General features: G+C 42.9%; 1 protein-coding gene across 3 annotated transcripts in view; it reads left to right on the top strand.

The window, feature by feature from the left end:
- The window catches only part of pax7a (paired box 7a), a 43164-nt gene extending 18576 nt beyond the window's left edge, over window positions 1-24588 (top strand). For all 3 annotated transcript variants that reach the window (XM_028574886.1, XM_028574885.1, XM_028574884.1), the window contains exons 5-9: window positions 2713-2912; window positions 10365-10530; window positions 11000-11196; window positions 22559-22802; window positions 24012-24588. In XM_028574886.1, the coding sequence (XP_028430687.1) occupies window positions 2713-2912; window positions 10365-10530; window positions 11000-11196; window positions 22559-22802; window positions 24012-24127 (923 nt within the window). In that variant the 3' untranslated portion in view covers window positions 24128-24588. The remainder of the gene's footprint in view (window positions 1-2712; window positions 2913-10364; window positions 10531-10999; window positions 11197-22558; window positions 22803-24011) is intronic.
- The last annotated feature ends 3184 nt before the right edge of the window (window positions 24589-27772 follow it).

Below are 27772 nucleotides of genomic sequence, written 5' to 3'. Positions count from 1 at the left end.
TAACAACACCTTTTTAATGTTTTATCAATTATATATAACAGTCTTAATAAAGGTCAGTGATTGATCCGCTTCAATTAAACCTTTAAACTATTCCATGTATTTAAAACATCTCTTTCTTAAGTCATGACATTCATTACAATTTAGGTCAAGGTAGCTTTTACTCAAACCAGTGTTATTTCTAATCTTAATCAAGCACTTACCTAGACAAAGCAATGTGTAAACCTGATTAATTCCTACTCATAATGGGCGCAATTTTAAATCAATATTGGGAAAAAACCTCAGAGGGCCCCTGGAGGAGAGTACACAGTGGTAATTATGCCCACTGGATGGCAAATAATTAGATTCTAATTGGACGATAAGCAATGAGACATGGCATGAGTGGTTTATCAATATTCCATGAACCTGTGAATGGAATTACCGCAGTCGTATTATAGGAACGTCTAATTAGAATGTACCTTTTTGTGCCGAGCGGACCATTAAGGAATTGACCTAGACAGCCCTGCAGGGATTTTGTTTGCTGAGTCTTATTTTGTCTTTGATTGTTAACATTGGCATTGGTGTGAGGGGGAAAAAGAGACATGAAATTAAGATTTTAAAGAGATTTTGTCAGGAAAACAATAACTGCTTGTGCCTAACATGTATTCAGACCAGTTTGTTAGTCATCTTCTCTTTGTACGGACTATTGTAACACCACTGTATTCAGGGCTGTATGTTAACCAAAAATCAGTGTCAGGCTTCTATTGGCCAAGTGTAGTCGGCATATAGATGAGTTTTACGTCCAACCCCAGTCCCAGTTGGCCCCATGCAGCGTGTGCCATTTTCTATTTTCCCTTGCTCATTACAGGCCGGGCTGTTGACCTTGTGCTTCTGGTTCATGTACAAGAGCAGATGTGTTGGTTCTGTACAGCTTAACGGAGAGCAGCAGTACAAGCTATTGTCTGTTGAGGTTTATCAGTCATTAGCCTGATAGCATGCTAAATGGGACACAGATTGCCACAGCGGTTTACTTGTGAAATAAAGTCTGTGAAAGCGCCTCAGACAAAGGGGAGGAAAATAAAATAATTTGAGGAGAAGAGGACTTTAGTGTCTTTCTCAGAGCCCCTTGAGTATGTGTCTACTCTGGCCCCCACGTCTCCCTATAGGACACAGAGGTGACTTTGGAAAGTGATCTGCAGACTGCTGGGCTGGTCTCAAGTGTCGTCATGGCAAGTTACCGGGCAAATGGATATACGCATCCTCATGAAAACCAACAAAGGGATATGTGGTGTATGTACATATTCAACTTTGTATGTTCAAGGGTGTTCTGCCGCGGAGTGAGCCTGTGCTTCAAGAATCAATCTTTATTAAAAAGGATAAGACTGAAGAATTGATTTAATGAATGCGGCCTCATGTCCTGCGGCCACATGTAATCCGCAGAGAATCATTGAGCATGAGCTCAGGGGGACAGAAATGTTCGTAGAAGACTCATAGAGTGGCCTGTAATGATAGTCTCCATATAATCCCATAATTCCTTGTTTAATTAAACTCGGGAGCTGGCCTTGAGACTCCGCCAGCTCTATTGCTCTTTTGTTCTCACAGTTGTTATTTGGAGGCTAGGTTTGAGTATTCTTTTGTCCACTCATGTTGAAGGATTTGACTGGAGTGAGCAATAAACAGAGATCAGAGCTGTAAAACAATGAATTAGACGGTAGGAACTCACTCTGGCGAGACATTAAGGTGAGCATTATAGTTTTCATGTGAGCTGAATAGCAAAGGGCCTCTGTCAGCAGCAGAAATCTCTTCATACACCCTCTCCTTCAATATCTCCCTTTATTGTCCCTCTCCCACACTTTCTGGACTGTGCATGATGCAATCCAACTAGGCCTGGAGCAACACTGGCACATCACGCCGCCTTGTCAATGTCTCAATGAGGAAATTATGAAAATATGAATTTTATGACATGAAATGAAAAGGGCCATGTAGTTTGAATAGACATGCAGAGGAGGTGAAAATGATGCAATTTTCTAAATTCAGTTATAATGGTAATGTGCAATGGTAATGCGTTTTTGCTGTCAAAAATTTCCCTGTCGGCCCGGATTGTACAGCTTTGTGCTGTATCTATATTCCTCGAGCAAAAATTCAGCTTAGTTGAATGCCTAAAAAGTAATGTAAAATATGTTCTAATTCATTTAATAACAGCAGATGGAAACACATGGGACTGAATGGTTTTGGTGTGATATTGTGTTCTATTTTATACACTTTGGCTGAGCTGTGTATGAGCAGTGTGCCCTGGGCCAATGAGAGAGAAAAGCAGGGTGAGGAGCAGCAAGGTGGCCTGTGCAGATTAACCCCTATACCCATCGACACCCCCGCTCCCCCTCAGCCCTCTGCCTTCACAGCCTCTGGGGCCTCTCACAGAAGCAGGATTGTGTATCAGGGCCTCTTTTATATTAAATAAATATCCACAGATTAAGATAATATTCTCCCAGTTCAGTTCAGAGAGGAGTAGCTGTCATTTGAATCCTCTGTGTTGCTAGTCCCGCTTTCTGGAGCAACAAACGAGGCTCCAAAATGCAGATAAATCTGTTAGAGCTCCTACTTGATCAGTTGCAGCTCAAATTTGACGCTGTTTTCTACAAACACCCCTCAGTTAATTCACACAAAACACTCCTTAAATTGATTTTATTCCATGATCACACAGATGGCCCTCTGTCTTTTTCTTTTTCACCTCAGGTAACCGCACAGACGAAGGTTCAGATGTAGATTCGGAGCCTGACTTGCCCCTGAAGAGGAAGCAGAGACGCAGTCGCACCACCTTCACCGCTGAGCAGCTGGAGGAGCTGGAGAAGGCTTTTGAAAGGACACATTACCCAGACATCTACACCAGAGAGGAGCTGGCTCAGAGGACAAAACTCACAGAGGCCAGAGTGCAGGTTAGACATACCAGTGACATTACCAGTGAGACCAGGCATTGTGTTGTAGTATGTCAGGTATCTAGCTATGAAACATTTTTGAAACATTGGTCTCTGAGATTTCTGCTTCCACCCCAATACAAATGGAGAAATTAGCATGTAAAAGAATTGACATCATCTCTGGATAACCAAAAGAACACACTGTAAACTATTTTTATGGACTTTTTGGGACTATTTCTTTGGTAGAAAGTTCCAGTGAAAACGTCATGTGTTGGTCATCCTAAATAACAAAGATGTTGTGTCTGGAAGGATAGATTTCTAATGACTAACCTGAGATGTAATTCGATTCATCTTCATTGTGTTGGGGTGGAGGCAGACATCTCAGAGACAGATATCTCAAAACCTGGACAAATACGATCAAAGCTATTTTTTTTTCTCGTATTTGGGTGATACAGCACTGTAAACACATGTAATTGGACTTAAGCTGTGCTAACTGTAAAAATGCCACCTGCTAATGTGCTGTAGTCGCTCAGTGGTGAGACTCATGAAGAAACAGAGCTGCACACCTGGTGCAGTCCTTGCAGGGATCTGTGCTGCCTGAACAACAAATACCATAATTCCCCTAAACACACGGCAAAAGCATCAAGATTGATCCTCGAAAATGTAATATTGCCCTTCTTTTACCCAAAGCAATGTTTACTCATTTGTCAGGAGGATGTTGTTCTTTTTACCGTATCATGCTGTGCATGTAAGGGAGTTCGCTGCAAATCATTAGCCAAGATGTTTGAGAGAAATGCTTCCCATCTTCACACCTCAGACCCAGGAGCATGTCTGTCTGACAGCCAGGGTGCCCTGCAGTTGCATGTAAGATTTAAGGAAGATATGTACAGTAGAGTTATAGCAGCAGCTGTTATTCCAGAGATTGAGAAAGGGAGAAAAAAAGAGGAGAGGAGAGAAAGGGAATGCATTCCTGATGGATTTCTCATTTCGGCCTTTGGCCAGGATCTCATCCCATCACTTTCAAGCTCGCCGCTGCTTGTAAAACCCTCCACATATCACAAAGGGTTCCTCATCCTCTCCAGGGACCCTATGCCCCGACAACAACATTAATCAATCAGCCGCTAGTAAAAAAAAAAAAAAGGACTGGGGCACCCCTCTCCTCTTACCACAGTCATTCATACTCCCTCTGAACCCCCCAAACTCCTCACCGCATGCTAACTGTTCATCACGCTACAAACATGCAGTTGGGGTAACTAATTCCACACATGTCTTTGTCCATCTTGAAACCCCCCAACATGCAAGGATGTTCTATATGTCTGAATGTTTAATGCCTCACTCAAGGGAGGAGAAATTTATCTCATGGGTGTTATGAGGCAATATATTAGTTTTAGTTTAAGAGGTAAATGGGGACAAGAGAACTGAAATCATCAATAACATTTATTGAAAATTTGATCATTAATATCTAGAAAGTCAATTCAATTTTGCATTTTGTAGATTGAGTTCCAACAATCTTAATAGCGTTTATAACAGACACTTAATTGTACAAACCACATAGGAAAATCAATGTACCAATGCATTCATCTCGTGCAATTTAAAGTCATCATGGAGGACAGTAACACCTCAGGTTTGAAAACAAAATTCTCAATCATTTATTCTTGTATTAGCACCTGTGTATTTCTGGAGCTTGACAAAAATATCTAAGCAAGAAAGTGAGAAAAAGAAAGAAGACGGAGTGACTGCTGTTTGCTGTTAGATAATAGACTTAAATGATGTCATGTGAAAACCTGAGGAATTTAAGTCATGGCTATAATTTGTTAATGCTGTTTGCCTCATAATCTAATTCTTAAAGGCTTTGAAAGTCTCAAAAGGTCAACTCAAACCTAATTTTCTGAAGTTATGAAGAAATGGGCTCTGGTAGCCAAAATAAATAGGGTCTAAAGTTGCACTCCAGTTTGGTGAAGTTAGATCTCTAAAACTGTAACATAGGTCTGATTGTTTTGTCGCATCATTTCCCAAATGCATCTCAAAGCAATCATTGACTACTGGAAATACCACACACTTTAGATATAGATCACAAAGATAAACTAAATATGAAAGAATTTTGTTTAAATGTGTTTTTGAAGGTTTGTGCACGTGGGTGCATCTCAGCGTTCTGAAAATGTCCACCACCTGGGCTTTCACATTGGTGCCCAAAAGGCCCATCACAGGGCAGGAGAGAGGAGAACCTTTGGCCTGAGAGCAAAGCTTCTTCAGCACAGCTGCAATGACGCATCTTCCAGATGTCGTTCACAGACAAATTGGTGTTTGGGGCTGAAAGAGAAAGTATGGGCAAGGGGCGTCAGTGCTCCCAGAGCCTCATATTATTTTAACTTGAATTTGTGTCCGTCCGCGGCCATAGTTCATCGTTACCAGTTAGCCATTAAACCCGGTGATAATGTGGGGAGCAGTTTGTTCAGGTTGGATTCAGAGGTAAACTGTAATCGTGAGGCACAAACATGGCTGCACTGGCACTTAACCGCCACAGCCTGAAGCCTGTGTTGTAAATTAAAATTAGTAGATTCTTGTGGAAGTGATGAGTGTTTGGCTTAGCGCTGACTCACAACCTAAACTCATAAACAGAGCTAACTCCCTTGTGTCTGCCCTCGCCTGCCATTTTAAGACCCTTTAACCATCCATCTTCACAGCCCGCTGCCCCTTTCAGCAGTGCTACCAGCGCTTCTTCACCACCATGAGCCCTGCAATGGTTTTATCACCCCAACTGACAAATTGTGGGATATGATTCGTATCTCTCAGCAATTAGTTCCAGGCTGTCTCAGTGGGAGGGGATACTGCCAAGTCTACCTTCAGTATGTGCTCCGCTGATGCAGTGTGCGCTGCCACTTTCCATCTGATAACCACTCAGTTTTAACAGGAGCAGGCGGCAGAGCCATTCCATGAGCTATTAGAGAAGAGGGCATTCTTAAAGTCTGTTCCCTTTGCAGAGTGGATCAGGTCGGGGTAGCACTGAGGGGAGGGGGAGCAGGCAATAGGCTGCGGGCCGCTGTAAATCAGCGCACACATATGAAGCAAATTACATTCTCCTCTATTTAGACTGAAGTTTTAAAGAGAGTGACTCCTAAGTCTCGGCTGAGGCTCATCATCCCAGCGTACTGCCTACAGATCACTTTACTGAATCTGTCACATAGATCCTCTTTCATTACCAATAAACATTCTGCATGTAGCTATTATACTTAGTGGAATCTAATAAGGTATAAGCATTGCTTTTTACAAAGCGTGCAAATCAATTTGGTAAAAAGTTTCACTATTTATCTGGGGCTTGTGCTGGCCTTTTGATGTGCAATGGAATGAGCACAGGGAAAAGACCAATATGGAGACTGCGTACTGGTTTTCATAGCGTATGTGACAGACCAGTACAGGCAAATTCAAACTCATGCTGACACTTTTAAACATGTTTTCAACACAGCTAATAAAAATATAATCCCATAGGGAGGTATCAGGAGGTACTACACAGTTCCCTGGTTGTTATAATATCAGTCGAGTACCAGCGGCAAGAGAGAAAATCACAATGGAGCTGAGTGATGACAACCAAACCCAACAGGCAACGTATTCCCGCCAGTATGGGTTTATGTTTCATAAAGGAATAAATAGGATTTGTGTAGATTGTAAGGGAGAAATTGTTGCAATGCATCAGTGTGAATGTTCTAACAGTTTCTTATTATTAGAATTTAAATGACTTTGGTACAGTGCTTCTGTACTCCTGATACTTATCAAGCTAATCCCACTCTCCTCTCAAATTCACACTTCTAGCTACTTTAATTAGCATAGTGCCAGTCTGGAAGGCAAGCAGGGAGGGAATCAGAGAGAGAGGGGAAAGAAGAGGGGAAGGAGAGAGGAGGAGGAGGGGGGTATTGCGTGGTATGAGACAGAAGAGGATTTGTATGTTGAGGCTGGTTGCATCACCCCTCTGTGTTTTTGTGGATATGAAGTCAGCAGCACATTTTGTTTTGTCATTATCTCGGCTCTTGGTATTCATCTACCGAATGTTGCAAATTGGCTCCTGAAAGGCGTCACACATTCAGCGCTTGTCTTTGACAAAATAATTCATGGAGGATTGTCTGAACGGGGAATTCGGAATATGAGTGATCCTATTTAAGAGAAACAACAGAGAGAGATTTTTACTGCAGTGCAGTGTCACAATGTTTGTGAGTGCGTGTTATCACTGATCAGCGATGAGAAAATGCAAAATGCCACTTGATCGCTCAGAATCGATTGTGTCGGCTGAGAGGGAAGATTAAAGGCAAATTAGCAAAGCATGCAAGCTGGAGACATAAGGTGTGAAGGTTTCTTATTATACCATTGCAGGTTTGAGGTTTGTAACTAGACCATCTTCTAGTTGTGCTCCACAACAACCCTCACCCTCCTTCAACTATGTCTTCCTCCAAGCCTTCCTCTTTTGTTTCACAAGCAGGGCTAAGCTTGACTTCAATAAGATGGGTTACTTCTCTTTCATCCTCCGCTGCCTTCCTAAACTTTCCCTATAACCATTCAGAGATGCAGTGCAGACGTATCCAAGTGCACTGGATGCAGGGAAACCTTTTAGTCCGTGAAAAGGAAACAGAAGTGAGCCACATGAATTCGGCAGCACACATGTAGGTAGATAGGGGAGACATGGAGGAGCACGGCAGCTCTCTGTATGGCAGAGAATTAAAACGGATTGGGGAGAGCAGAGGAGAATCTGTGGTCCAAGGTGACTTTGTGATCAGGTTCCAGAGTGCAGCCTCAAATCCTCAGCTTCAGGCTGTGTGTTACTTTGTGTGAGAGCGAATGTGTGTACGTAATGTATTCATGCGTGTGATAGCGTATGGGCACTGGTGCGCATGTGTATCGCCACTTGTGTACATGTTTATCCTGGTCTGTGCTAAGAGCCTGACAATTGTCCACTCAGTCAGTGGGGCATGTTAAAGTGGACACACTGCACCCAGATTTTATGCACAATACCTCAATAGAACTGCAGTCTGCTTGGGTAAGTTTAGTGTGTTGTAACATTGAAGCAAATCTGTAGAATACTGTAAATTTCCAATAAATAATGAGGATACCCTTTACTAATGTTCCTCTATGTGCGTTTTTTTGGCAGCTTAAGGGATTGTGATGCGACAACCCTATCCCCTTGAAATATACTGTTTATAGTCTACTAATTTGCAAATACACATTTTTAAAGAAACATAATGCAACTAAAGCGTGATTCAACTTTTTTATGGTTATGTTTAGCCACTCACAGCACTTGGGCAATCAACAGCAACTTGATGTAACTAAAACCCAAATCTTGGTGCGGTAGAGAAACAAATTGAACCAATTTAGTTATACAGTATTTAAATGTACTTTCAAGGAGACAGGGTCGGATCAGGACGGAAACACCCTGACATAATGACAGCCAATGAGTGACAAATTCCTGTATAATGACAGCCATTTTCAAAACAAATTTTAATTCCATGAAGGTGTGAACACAAGAAAAGCTCCGTATTTAGGATGGATTTTAGTAGCAAACTGATAAATCTATACATTTACATTCAAACTACATTATAGGAACCTGGGAACCTACTTGTTTGAGAAATTATTTTTGCAAAGGAAATGTCTAACTTTGTGGTGGCTGCAAATAAATATACATATGCATTGAAAACATTAGTAAAGTTAGGAGTGGGAGAAAGAACTGAAAATGTGACACTGACAAAGGGAAAGTGGTAAAAGCAAAAAGCAGACTTCAACGTTTAAGTGTTTTGTGTCTGCCATGATGGAACACCTCCTTCATAAGCTTGGATGACAACGGGGGAAGGAAGTTAAAGTGAACATAAAAGAGGGGTGGGGTGAGTGGATGAGGTCGGAGGTGAAGTGGCACTGTGGGGTGGGGTGACGGGGAGTGTGTGGAAGAAATGGGTGTGCCCCTCGTGCCCCTCGTGCCCCCCTCCCCTGAGCCAAGCAGCTGTTTGTCTGGCGCAGTAGGAGCTTAGTTCAGACCTTGGACCACGCTCCACTACATCCCAATAGCAGAAATTTCACTGGAGCCACTTACCACATTTGTTTTGGAATAGCTGATTGAGGGATTCAAACAAGGTCTTTAGAGGCAACCAGGCTTGAGATAAGGATTTCCTCTTGGTTTTCCAGTTGTGTGTTTGCCCGACACAGTCATGGCCTGTTGCATTACATTTTCTCTCTAGTGTGCGCTCAAGACTAAACCAAGCTATAGGCACACAAAAAAATCACCTGGTATTTGTAGAGGTAGTGGCTGTGTGGTAAAAGAACCACATTCAAATTAAGATCTTCATTGGGCTGAGATCCCTTGTAGGCCCATACGAGTTTATATGTATGTTTGTGTGTACAAAAAGAGGCAGCCCCCGAAAAGCAGTGAGTATGTCGCTGTCTAAGTCCCCTTGAAAGTGTCCCTCTTTAAGACCTGTTTAAAAGGGACGCCCCCTCTTTGTGTCCAGTGTTCTCTGTGGCGTATGGAGGAGCTTTTGTCCCCCTCTTTCATGTGCTCTCACAATAGCCCGGGCCGTTTGAAACACAACAGTAGATGAACTGCGCTGACAGTGTATTAAACTCTGATGAATTGCCTGTGCGAGGCATAGATCAATGTCCTTCAACCCTTAGCACACAGTGAAGCCCGGGCCTTGTCTTGGTTAAATGGAACAGGTTGCTGGCTCTTTTCAAAAGAGCCTGATTATATTCATGTTTTGTTGAAGCAGAAGCCTTTTTAAAATGTGTAAATCTTTGCGGTTCAAAAGAGTCCTATTTTTTTCCCTTTCATTCAGGGAATTGACATTGTGTGTCTGTGCTTTGGTCCTGGTCATTTTGTGAGCATTTTTGCTATTTTCAGCTCTGTGTCTTGAATCTATAGTTAAAAAATACTGTTGTTCTATTTTAACTGTCTTTTCAAAGGTTTAAAAACAACCACATTAAAACAACACAGCAGCATGTATGCCAGTTAATGTTTTTCTGCGTCTACAGAGAAGTACTGGCCTCTCGCAAGGCATCCAATAGCTTCACAAACATACTTGAAGTGTGTGATGTGTAGGCTAGTGGCCTACCTCTGACCTTTAAATGACTTGGACCCTCTGAAGGGGGTTTAGGGCAGCCTGTTTACACAGATCACAGCTTCAGCCACTTAAGAACAACAGGGACGGACCACTGAGACTCTATGGCAGCTCCCACAGGGACTCTCTAAACTACTACCACCAGCACCTCCGCTCACACTGGCAGATTAATCACAGGTGGCAGGAGCCGGCCCACTCTACTGAGAGTCTACTGCAGTCAAATGCTCACAGCGCAAACATAAATGGAGTTAAAGTAAATGGAGAAAAAAACCCAACTTGTAACCTGCAGGAGTTGAAACATTCAAAGCTGAAAATGAGTAAAAACAAAAACTAAGAATTTGAACTGTGCTTTGATTTGAAGTTGTGTGTGTGTTCCTCTTCTCAGGTGTGGTTTAGCAACAGGCGAGCTCGGTGGCGTAAACAAGCTGGGGCCAATCAGCTAGCGGCCTTCAACCACTTGCTTCCTGGAGGATTTCCACCCACAGGGATGCCAACTTTACCCACATACCAGCTACCAGAGTCCAGCTACCCCGGCACCACACTATCACAGGGTAAGACCCGCACAAAACATTTCCATCTGAAAACATACAGAATGCTCTGTGCATTGAGTTTAATCTAATTTTGGTAAATATTAGATTAGTCCGATTCATTTGCTGTATGCCATCTATATTTTATGTTCACATGAACAACATTATAAATGATATATGAACCATGTGCAGCATATAAGAACCACCCTGCAAGTACTTATGTTTACAATCACATCATTGTCACAGTGGAACAAAAACAAGCCTTCTTTTCTTGTTCATTACAAGTACAGATCACATCTGTCCATTGCAGCACTTTAAATGCATAAAGGGGATATTTCTCTATGGTTATGAATTTGCAAGAAGGACACCTAATGTATGACTTAGTGAGCTTAAATTTAGAGGCTGCTGTTTGTTGTTTAGCGCCAGCATAGAATTTTAAGTGCATTTTTCACCTTGATTCTGTCTTACCTGTTTATGTTGTTCTTGGTGTCAGAGGGCAGCAGTACATTGCACAGACCCCAACCCCTGCCTCCATCCTCCATGCACCAGGGAGGCCTGACTGCTGATGGCAGCTCTGCTTATTGTCTCTCGTCTAATCGCCACGGCTTCTCCAGCTACTCCGATACATTCATGAGCCCTTCAGCATCCAGCAACCACATGAACTCCGTCGGCAACGGACTCTCCCCACAGGTCAGTCCAGCAAGTTGTACCTCCGTATATCTTCCCAGTATATATAACGTTCCCACATATACTGTGGTGTTCACATTCATCAGTCTATCACCCCCTCCCCCCCACCCCCTTCCTCCTCCTCTCACTGTTCAGAATATGTAATTGTATTTGACTGAAATTAAAATTCAGAAACAGCATGTTCAGCAAAATAACTGTCAGTGTGGGCTTTTATGTTTCGCCTTCCAAAGCCCTGGATTTATTTTAGCTACTCTAAATTGCTACATTTGTAAAACAATTGGATTAACATCAACAAATTAAAATTAATCTTGATAGTACCGCAAGTACTCAAGCTGCTCCAAACAGCGGTTTCGACTTTCCTGGGACATCTAAATCCTTGCGCAGCGCAGTGAGAACACATGCAGATGAAATAATTAGCTAAAGCTTATAAATGTAGACCCATAATCTTCTTCACGTAATTGTCTGCAGCTGGAAGACTCCACTGCTATGCAACGATTTTCTTCATCTCTTTAGTGCTTGATTTCCGGGCAGCTCTATGTACAGAGTAACACAGGCAATGAGCTCTCTGTGTGTGAGGTTTTCTAGTATGTCTGTCCGGCTGGCCACTTCACATACTCTTGTGCACTCCTGTCATGACAAAGAAGAACATTACCCAGTCTACTTAGGTTTCTGGGTTTCCTAATTGCAGTTTAAATCCCAAAAATATCTATTCTACGCATTCTCCTCTGTGCCATCTTAATGTGTTACACAGTATGTGCAGGTTTGTTTGCTCCCTCTTCTGAAAAGCGCTGGATTTCACGTTAACCTCTTTGGACACCTTCATTAATGAGCGTTAAAATGCGACTCTATGGTAAGGGTTGAGCTTTAAGTAGCACTGAATGAAAAATGATTTGTATTGATGCAAATCGTGTGTACGCAATGAATTATACACAATTACCCATCAATACTGGCCAGTCTTGCCCACCCTCGCCAACAAGATGTGGTTAACAGGCAGAAAATAAGATTGAAATGGTGTGTAAAGAGTTGAAAATGAATTTCAATGCTGCATTTGTCCACAATTACCCCGTCGTTCACACGTGTTTTATTGGGAGTTTTTTTTTTTCTTCAAATATTTCTCAAAGCAGATTGGAAACATTCTTGGTATTACCCTCTTTCTTCAGAGAAGAAAGAATTAAGGATTTTGTGACAAAAAAGAGATTTTCTCTCCTGCTGGAGCGACGGAGGATAACATGGAGGCTCACAGCGTGTTTGATTGTTAATCGTGGCACAGGGGCTTTAACTGCTAATGCTCTCACTGCAAACCTGCAGAAAAACACCAGGAACATGGAGTCAGTTTTTTTTTTTTTTTTTTTTTTCATTAATGTCTCTCTCTAATACTGGCATGGGGTACACTGTCGCTTTCTCTCCCTCTCTTCACAGGCATTCAAGAATGTGTTGGGATATTAAACATTTCCTGTCATAGTGAGGATTAGGACAGGAGCCTTTGGGCTACTGTACAGCATGGATTTTCACTATTCAATTACTCTATCAAGTCGGTTTGATTGGAGTGTTTTTTAAACACCTGAAATGCATTTTATAATTTTTAATTTATTATAATTTTAGAACTTAAATTATGTTTTTCTTTCTTTTTTTTCAGAGGGGCATATGCATGTGGTGTAGATGTTTTGATGTGTCACACCATGTTTGCACTGCACAGAATTGAAATGTATTGAATGCATGCAGAATGCTGTGTGGCATTCCTATCAGTCTCTCAGCATGGAGATGAATGTTCCCACTGACAGCAGAATCAGAGTTCAGCCTGTGGTGCAGCGTCCTGCTGGGCTGGGCAGCCACCATCTCTCTCTCTCTCTCTCTCTCTCTCTCTCTCTCTCTCTCACTCTCTCTTCACTAACATGCAGCCATCCACACAAAATTCACACAATAAACACTAAGTTTACCTTGTCCAAGTCAGACCTTGTTTTGTCTTTGCATTTAAACACATTTTGGCTAAAGGATGGCTAAAAAATCAGTTTCTGCTTTGGAAAATTATCGAAGATTGTTCGACAGCTCACAGTTTATTTTCCATGATTCATAGCAACGCAAGGAGACTCTCTATCGAGATGGAAATGAGAATTTGATATTGTGAGTTACAGACAGCATCTGTTTGCAGGAGATATGCTTGTGCACTGGTATGTGTGCAAGCTATTTCTTCAAGTGTCAGGCATTGATGGCCTAGCGGTTGCTGTAAAGATTGACAAAAATTCTCTGATTCCCAGTAAATGGGCTGTGGTGGCGAGGTGCCAAGTCTGTAATGGAATCCTGCAGCATTCAGCAGTCCCGACAGGAGCTCACGTCCATCCCAATCCCATAACCTATCCCGACAGCACACATTTTCCCATTACAGGCGGTGGAAAAGCCGTCTGCACTCAAACTGGGTGCTGTCATTGTGGGATATACAACATGTTTGGCTGGTTGAGGGAGGCAGTATATTAGGGGTGGTGAGAGTGAAGCTGTGCATGGCTGGGCAAAAGGTATGAAACCAGAAGTGTTTTGTGGTTGGTCTTGTTTCATTTAGTGGCACAGCGGGTGTTGCAAACAAGGAAAGGCAAGGGCACAGAGGACAGACATTCCAGTCTCTCTTTACCTGAAGATTTAAGCTCATGTCTGCTTTTTCATTGTGGCCCATTTAAAATAGGCCTTTGTCTCGGACCTCATATATGGCCATCATGCTTCAAATAAAAATGTTGTATACTCTGACTAGAAAACAACAAGACAGGCAGCTTTACTACAACTAAAGAGGGCATGCTTTGATAGCCAACGCACATCATTTATTAAGAATATTGCATATTTACCTAACTTATACTGTATATCCCTAACCCTACAAACAAACCCTGGTAATATGAAACTCTAAAGAGCCTTTAAGATATGTTTCAAAGTATTCTTTGAGGCACTGTTCATGGGTATTGCATTTTGTGGGGAGACATTTGGGCTGAATTCCTCATTATTGCATGACAGGGACACCTGCTGGGAGAGGAAAGAAAACAACTGCACTGACTGGAGAGCTGAAGCAATACGAGAGGAGCTCAGTGGCAGAGCTTGGGTTTCACTACTCAGAGAAATCTCTAGAAATAATGACATGAGGGAATAGTAAGAAGAAAAAAAAGCATTTTTCTTGCAGAGTAAAAGTGGGAAATGCTCAGCAGTGATGTTGTATGGTGTTCACAGGTTATTCAAATGATAGGGAGGTGTGATATGGAGAGTGGGAATTCAAAGCTATGACGGATAGAGATTTTATTTCTGTTTTGATGAAGGAAGTTTGCAAAGTTTTTTGAGGAACTTTTTTCTGCAGTTTTATGAAAGTGTTGTGTGTTTTGGAATGACAAGGATGTGTGTGTGTGTGTATCTGAGGAGGACCTTTGGGCTGTGTGAGTGGGCCGAGCCTACACACACACACACACACACACACACACACACATACACACACACACACACACACACACACACACACACGGGATCAGAGGCAGAGCGGCTCTCACCCCTGCCTCCCTTTGATCTGTGTCCCCAGGCCTGCCTGCCCGCGCGGCGCTGCACCGTACCACGCACACTGACACCATGCTCACCAGCGACTCCCCACAACTGTCTGAGAGAGATAAGCCAGGGGAGACTCCAAACTGTGCTGCTGCTCTTCCATTAGCTAGCGCAGACGCTTCTTTTAAAAACGGGATGAATTATTTTTAAGAAGCAAGCTCTGCCATTGCCAAAAAAAAAAAAAAAAAAAAAAAAAAAAAAAATGGAGAGGGGAAAATGTACGGAACAATCTGGAGCTCTGGCTTCTTTCCGCCTCCCTCCCTGACTTCTAACAAGACATTCTGCACCTGAATACCAATGAGAGGGGGAGATTCATGTAGTCCCCCACATTATTAAAACTTGGGCATTAAGCCTCTCACCGGGCACTGTGTCAGCTGGCAGGCTTCACTGACAACAAATCAAAGGGGATGAGCACATAGCCTGCATTCATAGCTCAGCCACTCGCAGAGCAAGAGGGGGAATACATACTGGTTAATTAGAACTCCCATTAAAACAAATACTGTTTCAATTTGGCAAGTATAAAAAAAGATGTAAGAGGCTTTCAGAAAAAAGAGACCTGCTGTTGGCAGCTGCCAAGAAAATCCAGAGACTGTAAATCATATCCACTGGCTATACTGTTTCTGCACAGATTGTTAGTGTTTGCTGTTGTTTTGCAACACTTTTGAACTCTGAGGAAATACTCTGTGCCTGTGACACCAGAAATGTACCTCTGTGCACGTCATGGTCGTCGTCGTAGTTGTTGTGTTGCATTGGCTCTTCGTCTTCTTTATGATAATGTATCTTGGTTTGTTTCTGCAGCTTGCAGATACTTATATCTGCATGGACTGTAGCGTCTATAAAGTAGTATGACATAACTATTAGGATTGTTTCTTGTTCTAAACTCAAAGCTTTTTGACACTTTACAGAACTAAAGCGTGCCATTCATGGTGCATATCATGGGTGATAGTTGCAGCTTTACATGTAGGCCTCATTTGCTAGCCGCTGCATACCTGAGCCATTTGTTGCTCATTCCAGCTTTTAGGTCTCCCGAGCACCCAAGTAAAGCCATTTTCTTTTCCATTCCAAAATATTTTTGGTTGGAGCTTTATGTATTCATAATCTATTTTTCACCTACCAACCTTTCTTCCCTCTATTTGGCTTTATGTCATCCCATGATGCCTTGCCAATAGTGCTTTGCTCTCTCTCTCTCTCTCTCTCTCTCTCTCTCTCTCTCTCTCTCTCTCTCTCTCTCTACCTTCCTCTTTTGCTCCAACTCTCTCCCCTGGAGAGGCAGCTCTTCTCCCCACGCCCAGATGAAAGGCTATGGCGGACAATAAAAATGCTATTTAAATGCAAGGGTGTTTGTGTGCGGGTGAGAGATATTTCCTCCTGAAAGTGAGCTGCTGCATCCTGATAAATAGTAAATATAAGGGAATGTGATTTACATTTATCTTGCAGAGGCAGCCAATATGAATTTCAGTAAATCCTAGAAGATGGGGATTTAAGGAGGAAAATGACTGAGACTGATTCACACGCTGTGTGTCCCACGCAGTTGAAATGCCTGTAAGGTGGAAAGTGGTACTGCTTTTATTAAAGTATAGGCACAGACATCGATCCTATCTAAAATACCTATTACACACAGACATGCACTGTGTCACATGCTCATCTGCAGAGATTTCCAGCCTCATACATACACTATTTGAAGGTGACTTGTATTGAAATATTAATAGAAATAATAACCATATTAATATATAAATGCAATCTGTAATAGCAGGCCACAGGGCAGGTGAAGTGTCTGTGGGGCATACGCTGGGTGACCCATCTCCGGGTTCAAGGGTCAGGGTGCAGGAGGTTATGGGACGGCGGGGAAGAAGGAGGGCTGGTTTGCTGTGAACCTGTCCTGCTAGCCGGAGGTCTTGGGTTGTTGTCTAGCTGCATGTGGTTCCTCTTAGTTCCAGATGCCACTCTGACAGGTGCATAGCTGTGATTAATACTCTCTCTAACTTTTTCTCTCTCTCAAGTCTTCTCAAGTCTCTTTCTGAATGTCCCTCATTGGTTTCTTGGTCCCTTACTTCAATGTGGACTCTTTTCAAAGTTGATCTAACACTCACTGTTTGTTTAGCCTTTTTAAAAAAAACAACAAAAAAGGCTTGATATCTAAGTATCTATTGCCAGCATGCTTCATTTCACGTGTCTCTTTCTCTCTCCTCCTTTCTTCCTCCTGACAATAAGATGAGAATATGGGAGGTGGTTGGGTCCTCAGCTGGTTGTCTCATGCGGCAGCTCTCCCCTCTCAGGTTCCAGCTGAGAGCTATTTCACTATTTATTTACATGTAATTATGGCTATGAGGTGCAGATATTAACACTGTCAAGAACAATTTGACCTGACATTTTTCACTAGACCTGGCCCCTGCTGTTTTTAGCAAACAACCCCCACCCTCCTCCTCCTCCTCCTCCTCCTCCTACTCCTCCTTCCCCTTTTCCTCTTTCTCTCCCCTTTTTCTCCTTCACTCCCTTGATCCGCCTCGCTTTCCTTCTGGAGCTGCTCCCTCACACACACAAACCCTGCCTCGCTGAAACCACTCTCCTGGAATCAGAAAATCTGCCGTTTAATTTAGAAGAGGCATTGGTGCAAGGTGCGGAGAGTAAAAGTGTGTGTGTGTGTGTGTGTGTGTGTGTGTGTGTGTGTGTGTGCACGCTTTGAAGGGGGCCTCTCTTGTTCCCAGTGGCTGAATCCATCCCATAGTTACTCAAGCATATCACTAGCAGAGAATAGAGGATTGCTCCCCACACGTTCTCCAATTGCAGTCCAATAGACGGCATATTAACCTCTGGTTAGCACTGGGCCAAGTTTATAGCTTATACTGTGGGATGTTTAGGAGGGAGGGGGACCTTCCTCCAGCTTGAGCAGCTGTGCTTTCTTGAACAGTAAAACTAGCATGAGCTAAAGTGTGCTGGACAGGATTTAGCTTAATGAAAATGTTCAAAGAGAGAGAAGAGGTATAAAATAGCCTTAATATTCCTTTCCCACTTGTTTCAGCTTTCTTTGTATGCATGAACAGCTTCACAGGGAGAAGAGACACAGGCGCAGGATGGCTAACATGTTGTGAGGAGTGACAGCTTGTTCCAGTGCCCACTAATCGTCCTCATCTGTGCCTCACTTGTCAGTGCCCAGATTCTGTCAGTGCCAATCAGCCTATTAATTGAACACAATTAGCACACACCCCACCCCAACACCCCCACCCCCATGTGCATCACATTCTTCAAAGGCCAATTTCTCTCCCTCCAGCATCAACTCCCCCACCACCCTTCCTCCCATTCTACTGCTCACTCTGCTTCTGTCTCTTCATCCTATGGCGCTGGTGGAAGACACTTTTCAGTTTTTATTAATGTGCCGCAGCCAATTAACGCAGTGGCATGCAGGCCAGAGCCCGTCATCTGCTGCCTGCCACCATCCCGGCTGTCTGCTGCGGCCCCACGCCACCCCTCTCGCCACCTCCACCGTGACCAAAACGCTTTAATTCAATTTATGCAATCACTGTTATTTTTAAATAGTCATTTTGTCTGCTCAGATGAGGGGCCTTACTGCCCGCTGGGCCGGCCCACTCATGTGAGGGATGGGGGAAGGGTGGGACGTTGTGAAAGCAGGAGTCAACTGACTTAGGGAGAGGAGGAGGGGGGAGGGGGGGTCCATGATATTTGTATTTGTAATTTATTTCTTCATGTTTGTTTCAGGTTATTAGATGCTTGATTTAGATTTTTGAAATCATAATTTGAAGCAATGCAAATTAAAGTTAAAGGATAATCTCTAGATTTCCTTCTCAAATATATGTAAGTCTAGATATAATATTTAGTTTTCAAAGTCAGACACTTTCCAGGCACCGGATTTGTTCACAGAATTAAGGAGTATATTCTCTTCCTGTAAACACACCCTCAGGACTGGCCTTCAAATATTGATCTCAAATTCAGTGTCATCACTGTGGATCTTTAATCACTCTTTGCTGAAGCGAGTATCAGCCAGGCTGATCTGCTAAGGTGCAAGATGCTATTCTGCACCACTCAGATAACTTACAGTCATTTGGAGTGCTCATTTTTCCCTGTCTGCCCCGGTGACCTCTGCCTAACTTAAAGGTACATCTTGGGGGCATTTTGATTTGGGCAGAACAGGGTGCTATCGGTGACAGAGGAACTAATCCAGTCTTGCGCAGATTAGAGTATTTGTGGAGTGGGGTGTGTTGGCGCTGGCGCCGGGAATGGAACAGAAGGGGCTCCTATCAGCTCTCCAGGCAGGCTAGCCCTCAGGCCAGCGGAGTCCTACAGGAGTCTTTGTACTTCCCAAAGCCTCCACTTTCCTCTCACTCACCCTATATCACTTTCTCTTCCCTCTTCTGCCCCCCTTGCCCTCTTTCTATAGGCTATCATATTTTCATTCTCCGTTTCCTCTCTTTAAATGTGTGAATTTATGTTGTTTTAGTCCAATGTAAGAGTTCATGTGTCCACTTATTATCATCAGGTGCAGGTAACAGTTGTTACATAATTTTTCTGAGTCACAGATTTAAGGCACATTGATACCATACCGCTAAGTATAAAAATACATAAATTCTGCACATTTAAATATTAAATATTAGAACTAAATTGTTTAAAAGTTTTTTTTATTTTTTTAAAGTGGTGTTGCAGAAAATCTGTACTCTATTTCTTTGCTGGCTTTCCCCCCCTTCTTTCTGGTTTTATTTGTTTTTCTCGTATCACTCACAGTGTTTCTCTCAGCTCTGTCTCTGTCACATTGTTTTATTCTGGAAAGAAATCCAACAAAGAACATCTCGTCAAACATTCACGCAGACAAAAAAAATGTAATTTAACTGTTGAAGAAATTAGGGAGGTATGAAAGGGCCTCTATTTGTGTTTCAAGTGCGCTATTTATTTATCTGAAAGGATGCACATTGTATCAATTTACACTCCCCCATTCACTTCGCCACAGGCTGGAGGGCTCAGAAGTTGAGAGAATTAATTACTTTTTTATTATTATTTATAAAGTAATCTATCTGTAGAGAGGGAGCGGAAAAAGGAGAAGGAATGAGTGAGGGGAGGGGGTGAGAGAGGCAGGGAACGGCCTGGAGCATTGTCCTTTAAACTAGGTCCTGGCTCACATTATCTCCCAAACCAGCACTCACACAACGTCAAACAACAAACGAACTCTGGGCTGCTGAGGACGCTGTTTGCAAGGAAAGAGAGGGAGGTGGGGGAGAAGAGAGGGAGGGAGGGAGAGAAGCAGTGAGGAAGTCTTCTCTGCAAGTGTAAAGAGCATGTTAGGAAAAATTATGTAGTTGTTAAGATTTTTTTCTCAGCTCTGAAATTTTACACCAATTCAAACGCCACAATTCTTGTTTAATGCACCTGTGTTTCTACTGAGAGGTGTAATTTAGCACTTGAGTGACATGCTGCTGCATCAGACCCACATTCAGTGAAATTCCATCAAATATTACATCGACAATAAACTTGTCAATCCAAAAACCACATTCCATTAATGTCTATCAAGCTGTGCATGGTTTATATATATATATATATATATATATATATAAACCTCTCTGACAGTAAATTCACTGGCTAGGATTTTGCCAGCAGGAATGTAAGACTTTGTGCCTACATGTAATATCTATAAAGTTTTGTTTTACATAGCATGTTGCAACAGAAATATGTGAAGTTATCAGGCTGCAAATGGTTTTTATGAGCATATGTGACTAAGTATCATTTAACCTCTGAATGTGAAGTGAGAAAACTTTATGGGGACATCAAAGTAGCAAAGTCATGCAATTAAAGTTGACCTATGGAAAACCTAAAATCCTGGAGATGTGGGTGGAGGAAGACAACTTTGCTGAGAGGCTGAAGTGACTCCAACACTGTCCAACCTGGCACTTGAAAGATAAATCCACCTATATCTGTACCTTCATCAGATTAAGAGGACAATGTTGAAACAGCATTGATATTTGTTATAGTGGTGTGAATACAAAATGTAACTGTCACAAAGCTAATGAGAACCTGACGACTCCATGAAGAGTTTACCTTCTCCCCTCTCAACTCGCTATCCTTCAGTTGTCCTTCCTCGAAAGAGGAAGGACGACTGAAGGATATTGACTGAAGGATATCGACACTTGTTAGACTCTAAAGTGGCTGACCCATCCTAATTCGCAAAAATAGCAAAACTGCCACAATGTCAGTGATAAGAAGCCATTTTCTTTAGAAGAACTTTTATGAGCATGAATAATATTCGGGCCAATTGTTGGCTATTCTATTTCATAAGGAAGCGATGTAATCAAGCTTTAATTAACCAATGACTAAAATGGACTCATACCCTGCAGCTGTCTCTCTCAGGACACTGTAGAAGCTCTCCCCTTCACTCTCAACCATCACAAACCATCAGGACACATACTCATCTCAACCTCCTCAGAGTGTACGGCTCAGCTCCATATGGGAAGAAGCATTACATGTGTCCGGCATTGAGAGGGCCATGAATCTCCCACTTATGGATACATGTCACATGCTTTGTCTGCAGATGTGGAGGGGACAGGGCGTGGGGGTTTCCATACTGATAGAATTAACATGTGGAAATGACTAACCGGCCTTTATGTGTATGATGTGCTTCAAGTGCTTCATATTTCCTCGGAGGTCTTTTCTGAAGATATGATTAATTTGCAGAATATGGTTAATTTTCCCTCTGTGGGATATTCCTGTCTTAATGCATAATTTGTGAACTGTTTGGCTTGCCCCTGCATTGCCTCTATGTTTGCAGCGTATGTGTGCGTGCACGCATGTGTCTGTTCATGTGTGCATGCATGCAAACATATGTCTGCGTGTGTATCCCCCCTGTGTAACCACCTCCATGATGAGCTAATTGGTTTAGCAGCCAAGGGGCCAAAGGCCAGTGCAGCATAGCAAAACTCAACATGAACCTGATGTTAAAGGGAAGGCTTCCCTGCTATAGGAGGGAAGCATGTGTGGGACAATTCTTTTTTTACCACCCCCTCCCACACACTCCACTTTGCTTTTTCACTTAAAGAAAGTCACAGCATAAGAAAACTAAATTCTTCACAGTGTTCTGGGCCACTGTGCTTCAGACTGGGGTAGCACTAGAGGTAATCTCTTCCATTTTAACATATTTTCAGACCTTCTCCTGACGAATGTCACATGCTATTACATTAATCTAAAATATTGAATTGGAAGCTTTTATGCACTATGAATAATATACACACTGTGATATTCAGGCGAGCCTCAACCTGCAAGTATCAGCGGGCCCCTCAGTAATGTTTGTGGATCCTATTTTGTGTGGGGATCTGAGGGGATCATTTACCAGTTCCAACTCCATTACTATTCATGAGATGGGTAGGCTAGGGGCGAGGGATTAGGGACTCCCTCGGTGCTTGTTGTGCTGTAGGCTCGGGCTCAGGCCTCAGGTTCCGGGACAGGGGCTGTCTGGCACGGATGGAGGGTCTATTATCACCCTGGGACCCTTCTGTCCCACAGCAGAACACGTAATGGCAGCGCCAGCTAATGAAACAGTCTCTCTTGTTCCCTTTCTCCTTTTTTTAACCTCATCACCTTCTTTGTATCCTTCTCTCTGCTCTTAAAAAAAAAAAGATGGGGAAGTTTTTCCCTTTTCCCTATTTCAAAGTTTAAATGGTGTATTTCTATTGGCATCTTTACCGTGAAGTGCTAGGATGGCACTATATTTGCAGAAAAAATGTACTTTCCCCTTAACTCTGTCAATGCTTTGATCCTCAATTTTCCAAATTTCTAACATCCTCCGTTTCCCCTTTACCCCCAGGTGATGAGTATCCTGAGTAACCCCAGCGCCGTACCCTCCCAGCCCCAGCACGACTTTTCTATTTCCCCCCTGCACAGCAGCCTGGACAGCTCCAACCCCATCTCAGCCAGCTGCAGCCAGCGCTCTGACACCATCAAGGACAGCCTGGCTTCCTCCCAGTCATACTGCCCCCCCACCTACAGCGCCACCAGCTACAGCGTGGACCCCGTCACTGCAGGCTACCAGTATAGCCAGTACGGACAGAGTGAGTAAACCCTGAATTAACATGTATACACTGTAAGTCTGTGTTTAACTTGAGTTTTTGTGCTGTTGTCTTTTTACGTGTCCAAACGAGTCACTCCTTTATATCCTCCTCTAAAGTTGACCACATTTAAAAAGCCTATGAAGTGATGTACAACTCCCAGGCAAGGGAGCCTGCTGACCTTTGCACCCTGGTTGGTGGAGGCAGACACATGCTCTTGATAAAGACCCCCCCCTCACACCACCACCAACACCACCACCATCCTCCTAGAAAGCTGCCTTAGTCACACCCCACTCCACTTGGATGGGAAAGAGGAGAGGGCCACTTCAAAGAACGGCACACCCTCAGGGGCCAGAATGTCCTCTTGCCCACCTCTCTCCCTTTTTCTCTCTTCTCCATCTCTCACACACACACACACACACACACACACACACACACACACACACACACACACACACACACACACATATACACACCCCCAGGGCAGGAAAGAGTTTGCTTTATTAGATCAGCATAATTGACTGATGCTGTCACAGCCATTCATAAGAGGTAAAAAGAAGCACACTTCCCAAACAAGCCAGCCAGGGCCAGCTAGCCGACATTTGTTTGTATTTATATGCATCTTCTAGTAATGATCTGCTGTGTTCTTTTAAAATGTTGTTTGCATTGTGGTCCGTGAATGCACGTTCCCGCATGCCAATCCGTCACGTTTTGTGTGTGCGTACCAGTGTTTTGTCAGCAAGCAAGAAAGTGACGGATGTGACAGTGCGGATGTGAGCTGATGTGAGGTTAATTAAGATGGTGATTGAGCACAGTAGATGGGTAATGAATGGAGGAGAGAGGAAAGTCATCCTGCTGTCTGAGGATGAAAATGATCGGCCATGTGGAGTTTGGAGGGCATGAAATCAGAGATGCCAAGTGTAATGAAGACTGGCACACAGAACACACACGGGGACCCGTCTGAGTGACAGCACGGAGACTTTACCAGGATGCACATGCTCTGTGCCAGCAGCGTGCCAACCTCAGACAAGGGACAGGGGAGGGGTTTTTATCTTTCACTCTCTCTCTGTGAATTGTTTTCCTTTGAATCACTCGCTTCTGCCACAACTTATTTCAGCCTTAATCAGAGGCATGAAATGAGAGTGAATAGGACGTATGTCTCAGGAATCTACCACCTGTCTGACGTGTGTTTTTTCTGTCTTTTCTGTGCAGCTGCTGTGGACTACCTGGCCAAGAACGTGAGCTTGTCCACCCAGAGGAGGATGAAACTTGGAGACCACTCGGCCGTGCTGGGACTGCTGCAGGTGGAGACGGGACAAGCCTACTAAAGCCCCTCCCATGACACACCCAGCACCACTCTCCTCCGCCCTCTGCCACCTTCCTCCATGCTCCATCAAGTCTGGACTCTAGCTCGCCCCTCTGCTGCTCGCTCTGATGCCCGGCCATTACATCAGCACACAGACACGCAGCCTCGCCGTGTAACAGAGAAAGTGACGCTTGAGAGTGTGACAAGGCAATTTGGGGAATGGAACTAAACGCCATTGTCAACCACCAGGCGGCTCTGTACCCTCTCTTCTCAACCTTTGGGCTTCTCTGCCTGCTCCTTGTACTCCTTCCCCAGCCCCAAACCCTGTTTTGTTTAGCTCAGAAGGCCAGACAGGACCCCAGAACACCCAAGGATGATCGGCCGTCTTGGCCCGGGTTCCTGTTTGTCTTGGCTGCAGTCCAGCACACATTTAGAGCCATCAACAACATGTACTTTGACCTTGCTGTTCATAGTAGTTAACAAAGCCAATATCATTTGAACAACTCTTATTCTTGTTCCTTTTTGATATTGTTAAGATTATTGTTGCTGTTATATGATTATGGTTAATGTGATTTATGTTGTTCTTTGATTCCATTCGTATCTCTTTTCTCTGTTAGATGTTGGTGTGTAAAACACAGTGTGGATGACTGAGACAATTTGGGAGTGTGCGTCTGTTGCGTGTGCATGTTTTGCGTGTCGGCACAGTCACACAAAGAGAGGATGATTGTTTTCCAAGCTGCTGTTCCTCTGCCTGTTCCCTGAGCTCTAATGTTCGTGAGCGATTTGACCTTCCCACTTTCATATTCATCTTGACATTCCTAAAGAACTTGGCCACTCGGTGGGAAGTCTGGCTGGATGGATTCTGCAGGGAATTAAAGCAGCGTTTTGGCGGCCAATAGCTTTCCCCTTCTAACCTCCATCCCATCCTTAGCCGCGGTCCATGGGGAGGGGGGCATTGTTTGCAAAAACAGGATTGGGGAAATTAATGTATTTTGTTTAGAAATATGGACCTTGCCAAGGAGGGCTAACTCAATCCCACCCCCCTACCCCCCCCCCACACACCCCCTTTACTCCTCCCAAATCCCATCTGCCAGGAAACCCTATGTGACTTTAACAGTGTAAAGCAGATTAAATCACACAAAATTAATGTCAAAACTAATTCACAGTGACCCTTCCCATTACTAGCCAGTATTTCTGTTTTCATAGAGTAAAAAACTCATTGTGTAAATGCACCTTCAACTAGTTTCCACTCTTAGACTAAACAAGCATTCCTTCGAAACATTCCACCGGCTCCATAAGCATTCCAACGCTTTCTGTTATGAGATTAAAAAGTACACAAGCTGTGCCATTCACATGCACTCTGGAAAATCATATAATCCAGTCAGTTTTGAAAGGGCACAGGTAACACCACTGATTGGCCCCCCTCTCTGGTTTGGACCGGAGACCCCCTCTAATCCTCCGCTTTGACGGACTCACTGAAATGTACAAAAAGAAGGAAAAAAATAAAGAATAGTGGATGTGAGACATTTGTGTAGCACTCATAGTTGACTTATGACACGATCCAGGACCAGCTGATCCCTTGAGATGTGTGTGTGATATCCACGATGATGAATTTTTCACTTTATCTCAAGACAGGATTTGGTCCTCAGTCGCCTTTAAAAAAACAGAAAACTGTACAGTAGCTGGAGCAGATTGTGTATTGTTTGTTTATAAAGAGTATGTTTTATACTAAAACAAAACTATGTTGAGTGGTAGGTAAGCAAGGAATCTGTGGAAGTAAATGTTTGATTTGAGTTTCCTTAACTGGCTTATTTTTCTGTTGATTTTGTTTTAATAGTATTTAATTGGTTGACCTGTTTTGACCAAAAGTTGTTTCTGTTTTTGGGCCCAGGTAAGATTGAATTTGTATAAATTAGTAAAATATAATTTCCATTAAAGATGTTCCAATTAAAGTTGTATAAAAGAGGATCAAACTGAGCTTAATGGAAAATGCTTGGTGACACACAGAGACTCCCTGGACCACAGGGCCACTGTATATTTGAAAGGTGGCTTGATGAAAAATCTTCATGTGTCAGAGCATTCTGATCTCACAGACTGATTATTAGTGCAGACCGGACTCGACTGGACCATGGACCTAACACACCTGAACCCTGAGACTTCGGTGCGGGACTTTACCAACGGTTCGGGATGGTGATAAAGCTGGTGAACACAGCCTCTCTGCTCTGGGAAACTGAATGGAGTCATGTTTGATTTGTGGACCAATATGACTTCAGGAGAAGAAGTTAAAGTAACACTGATTCCGCACTGAATCACAGCAGTTCTCCGTGCTCCGCTTAGACGCCTCACTTATGTGTGTATTTTAAAAAGGACGAATTTTAGAATTGTCTTTAGTGTATCAAACCCATTTCTAACACTTGCGTCAAACATTTGGATATTTAAAGCATACAACTCCTTATGCCCCCCTCCCGTCTGTTTGAACCTTAACTTGTTTAGTTGCTTTCTGACATCTGTGCTTTGCTTTACTCCTTTTTCTGTTCCGCATGTGTGTATATTATCATGGTATAATTTATTCTGCTGTATGAAGTATTAGAGTAGTGGGAAACGTGTACTGGTATTTACTACCTTCAGCCTGTTGGTGTGTTTACTGTAACACTGGCGTAACTGTTATCAATTAAAGATCCAAAACTGATTCTGCCATTCGTCTTTTTATTGTGTGTTGATTCTTTTTTTTAAACATGTTCTATTTTAGGTTTCAGATTGTTTTACCATGTGTGTGAGTGTGTGAAGTAGTGTGATTTGTCAATTGATCCATTACAGAAAAATGAATCTGCAACTATAGCTATAGTTGTGATTGTATAATTGTGAAGTCATTCTTCAAACAAAAATAACAGAAATGATCTGCTTTCAGCTTCTCAAATGTGTAAATTTGCTGCTTTTTATTGTTGGATTTCATTGTGATTTAGAATATATTTGAGTGTTGGACTGTTGTTCGAACAAAAATTGCAGTGTGAAGACATCACCCGGGGCTCTGATAAGTATTTTTCTGTATTTTCGGACAAATATTAGAGTAAAAATTGAATGGTTTATCAAAAAAAAAAACAACAGCAGATTATTCAATAATGAATGAATGTTGGTTACAGCCCTAGTGTAAAGTTTATGAGTGCACCATGTGCACATACACATGTACACAGGCGCGGATTAATGCACAGGCTTTTGAGGCTGCAGCCTAGGGGCCCCACGTGTGCAGGGGCCCCAGATTAGCCAGACAATTAATTATTATTTTGAATTTACTTCAGCGTGAAAAAAAAGACCCTAATTGGCCCATAAGAAACATTTATTTTTTAATTTGCCCATTGTTTTTTCAATTGACTGGGCTGGCCAAAAAACACTATAGTCAAAAATATCACATAGACTATTTTTTTCCATACACCCTCTACTTTCAAATTGAAATGGACTAGTCCATAACGGTGCGCGGCGCGAAAGATAAACACAGTGACAGGAGAGCTTGGAAGTACACAAACAGAGACGAAGCAAGATGAGTCTAAAAAAAGAAAAAAAGACGCCAATAAGTATTTGGCAACGCTGCCAAAGATGACAAACTTTTTTACGACTACTGTTGGGGATACAGACATGAAGAACAACAGTCCAAAGCGATGAATATGCCGCT

This window comes from Perca flavescens, chromosome 4 (genome assembly GCF_004354835.1).
Source record: "Perca flavescens isolate YP-PL-M2 chromosome 4, PFLA_1.0, whole genome shotgun sequence".
In the NCBI taxonomy this organism is placed as follows: Eukaryota; Metazoa; Chordata; class Actinopteri; order Perciformes; family Percidae; genus Perca; species Perca flavescens.
Note: the sequence above shows the minus strand (reverse complement) of the source record. Positions and strands in the feature narration are given on the sequence as shown.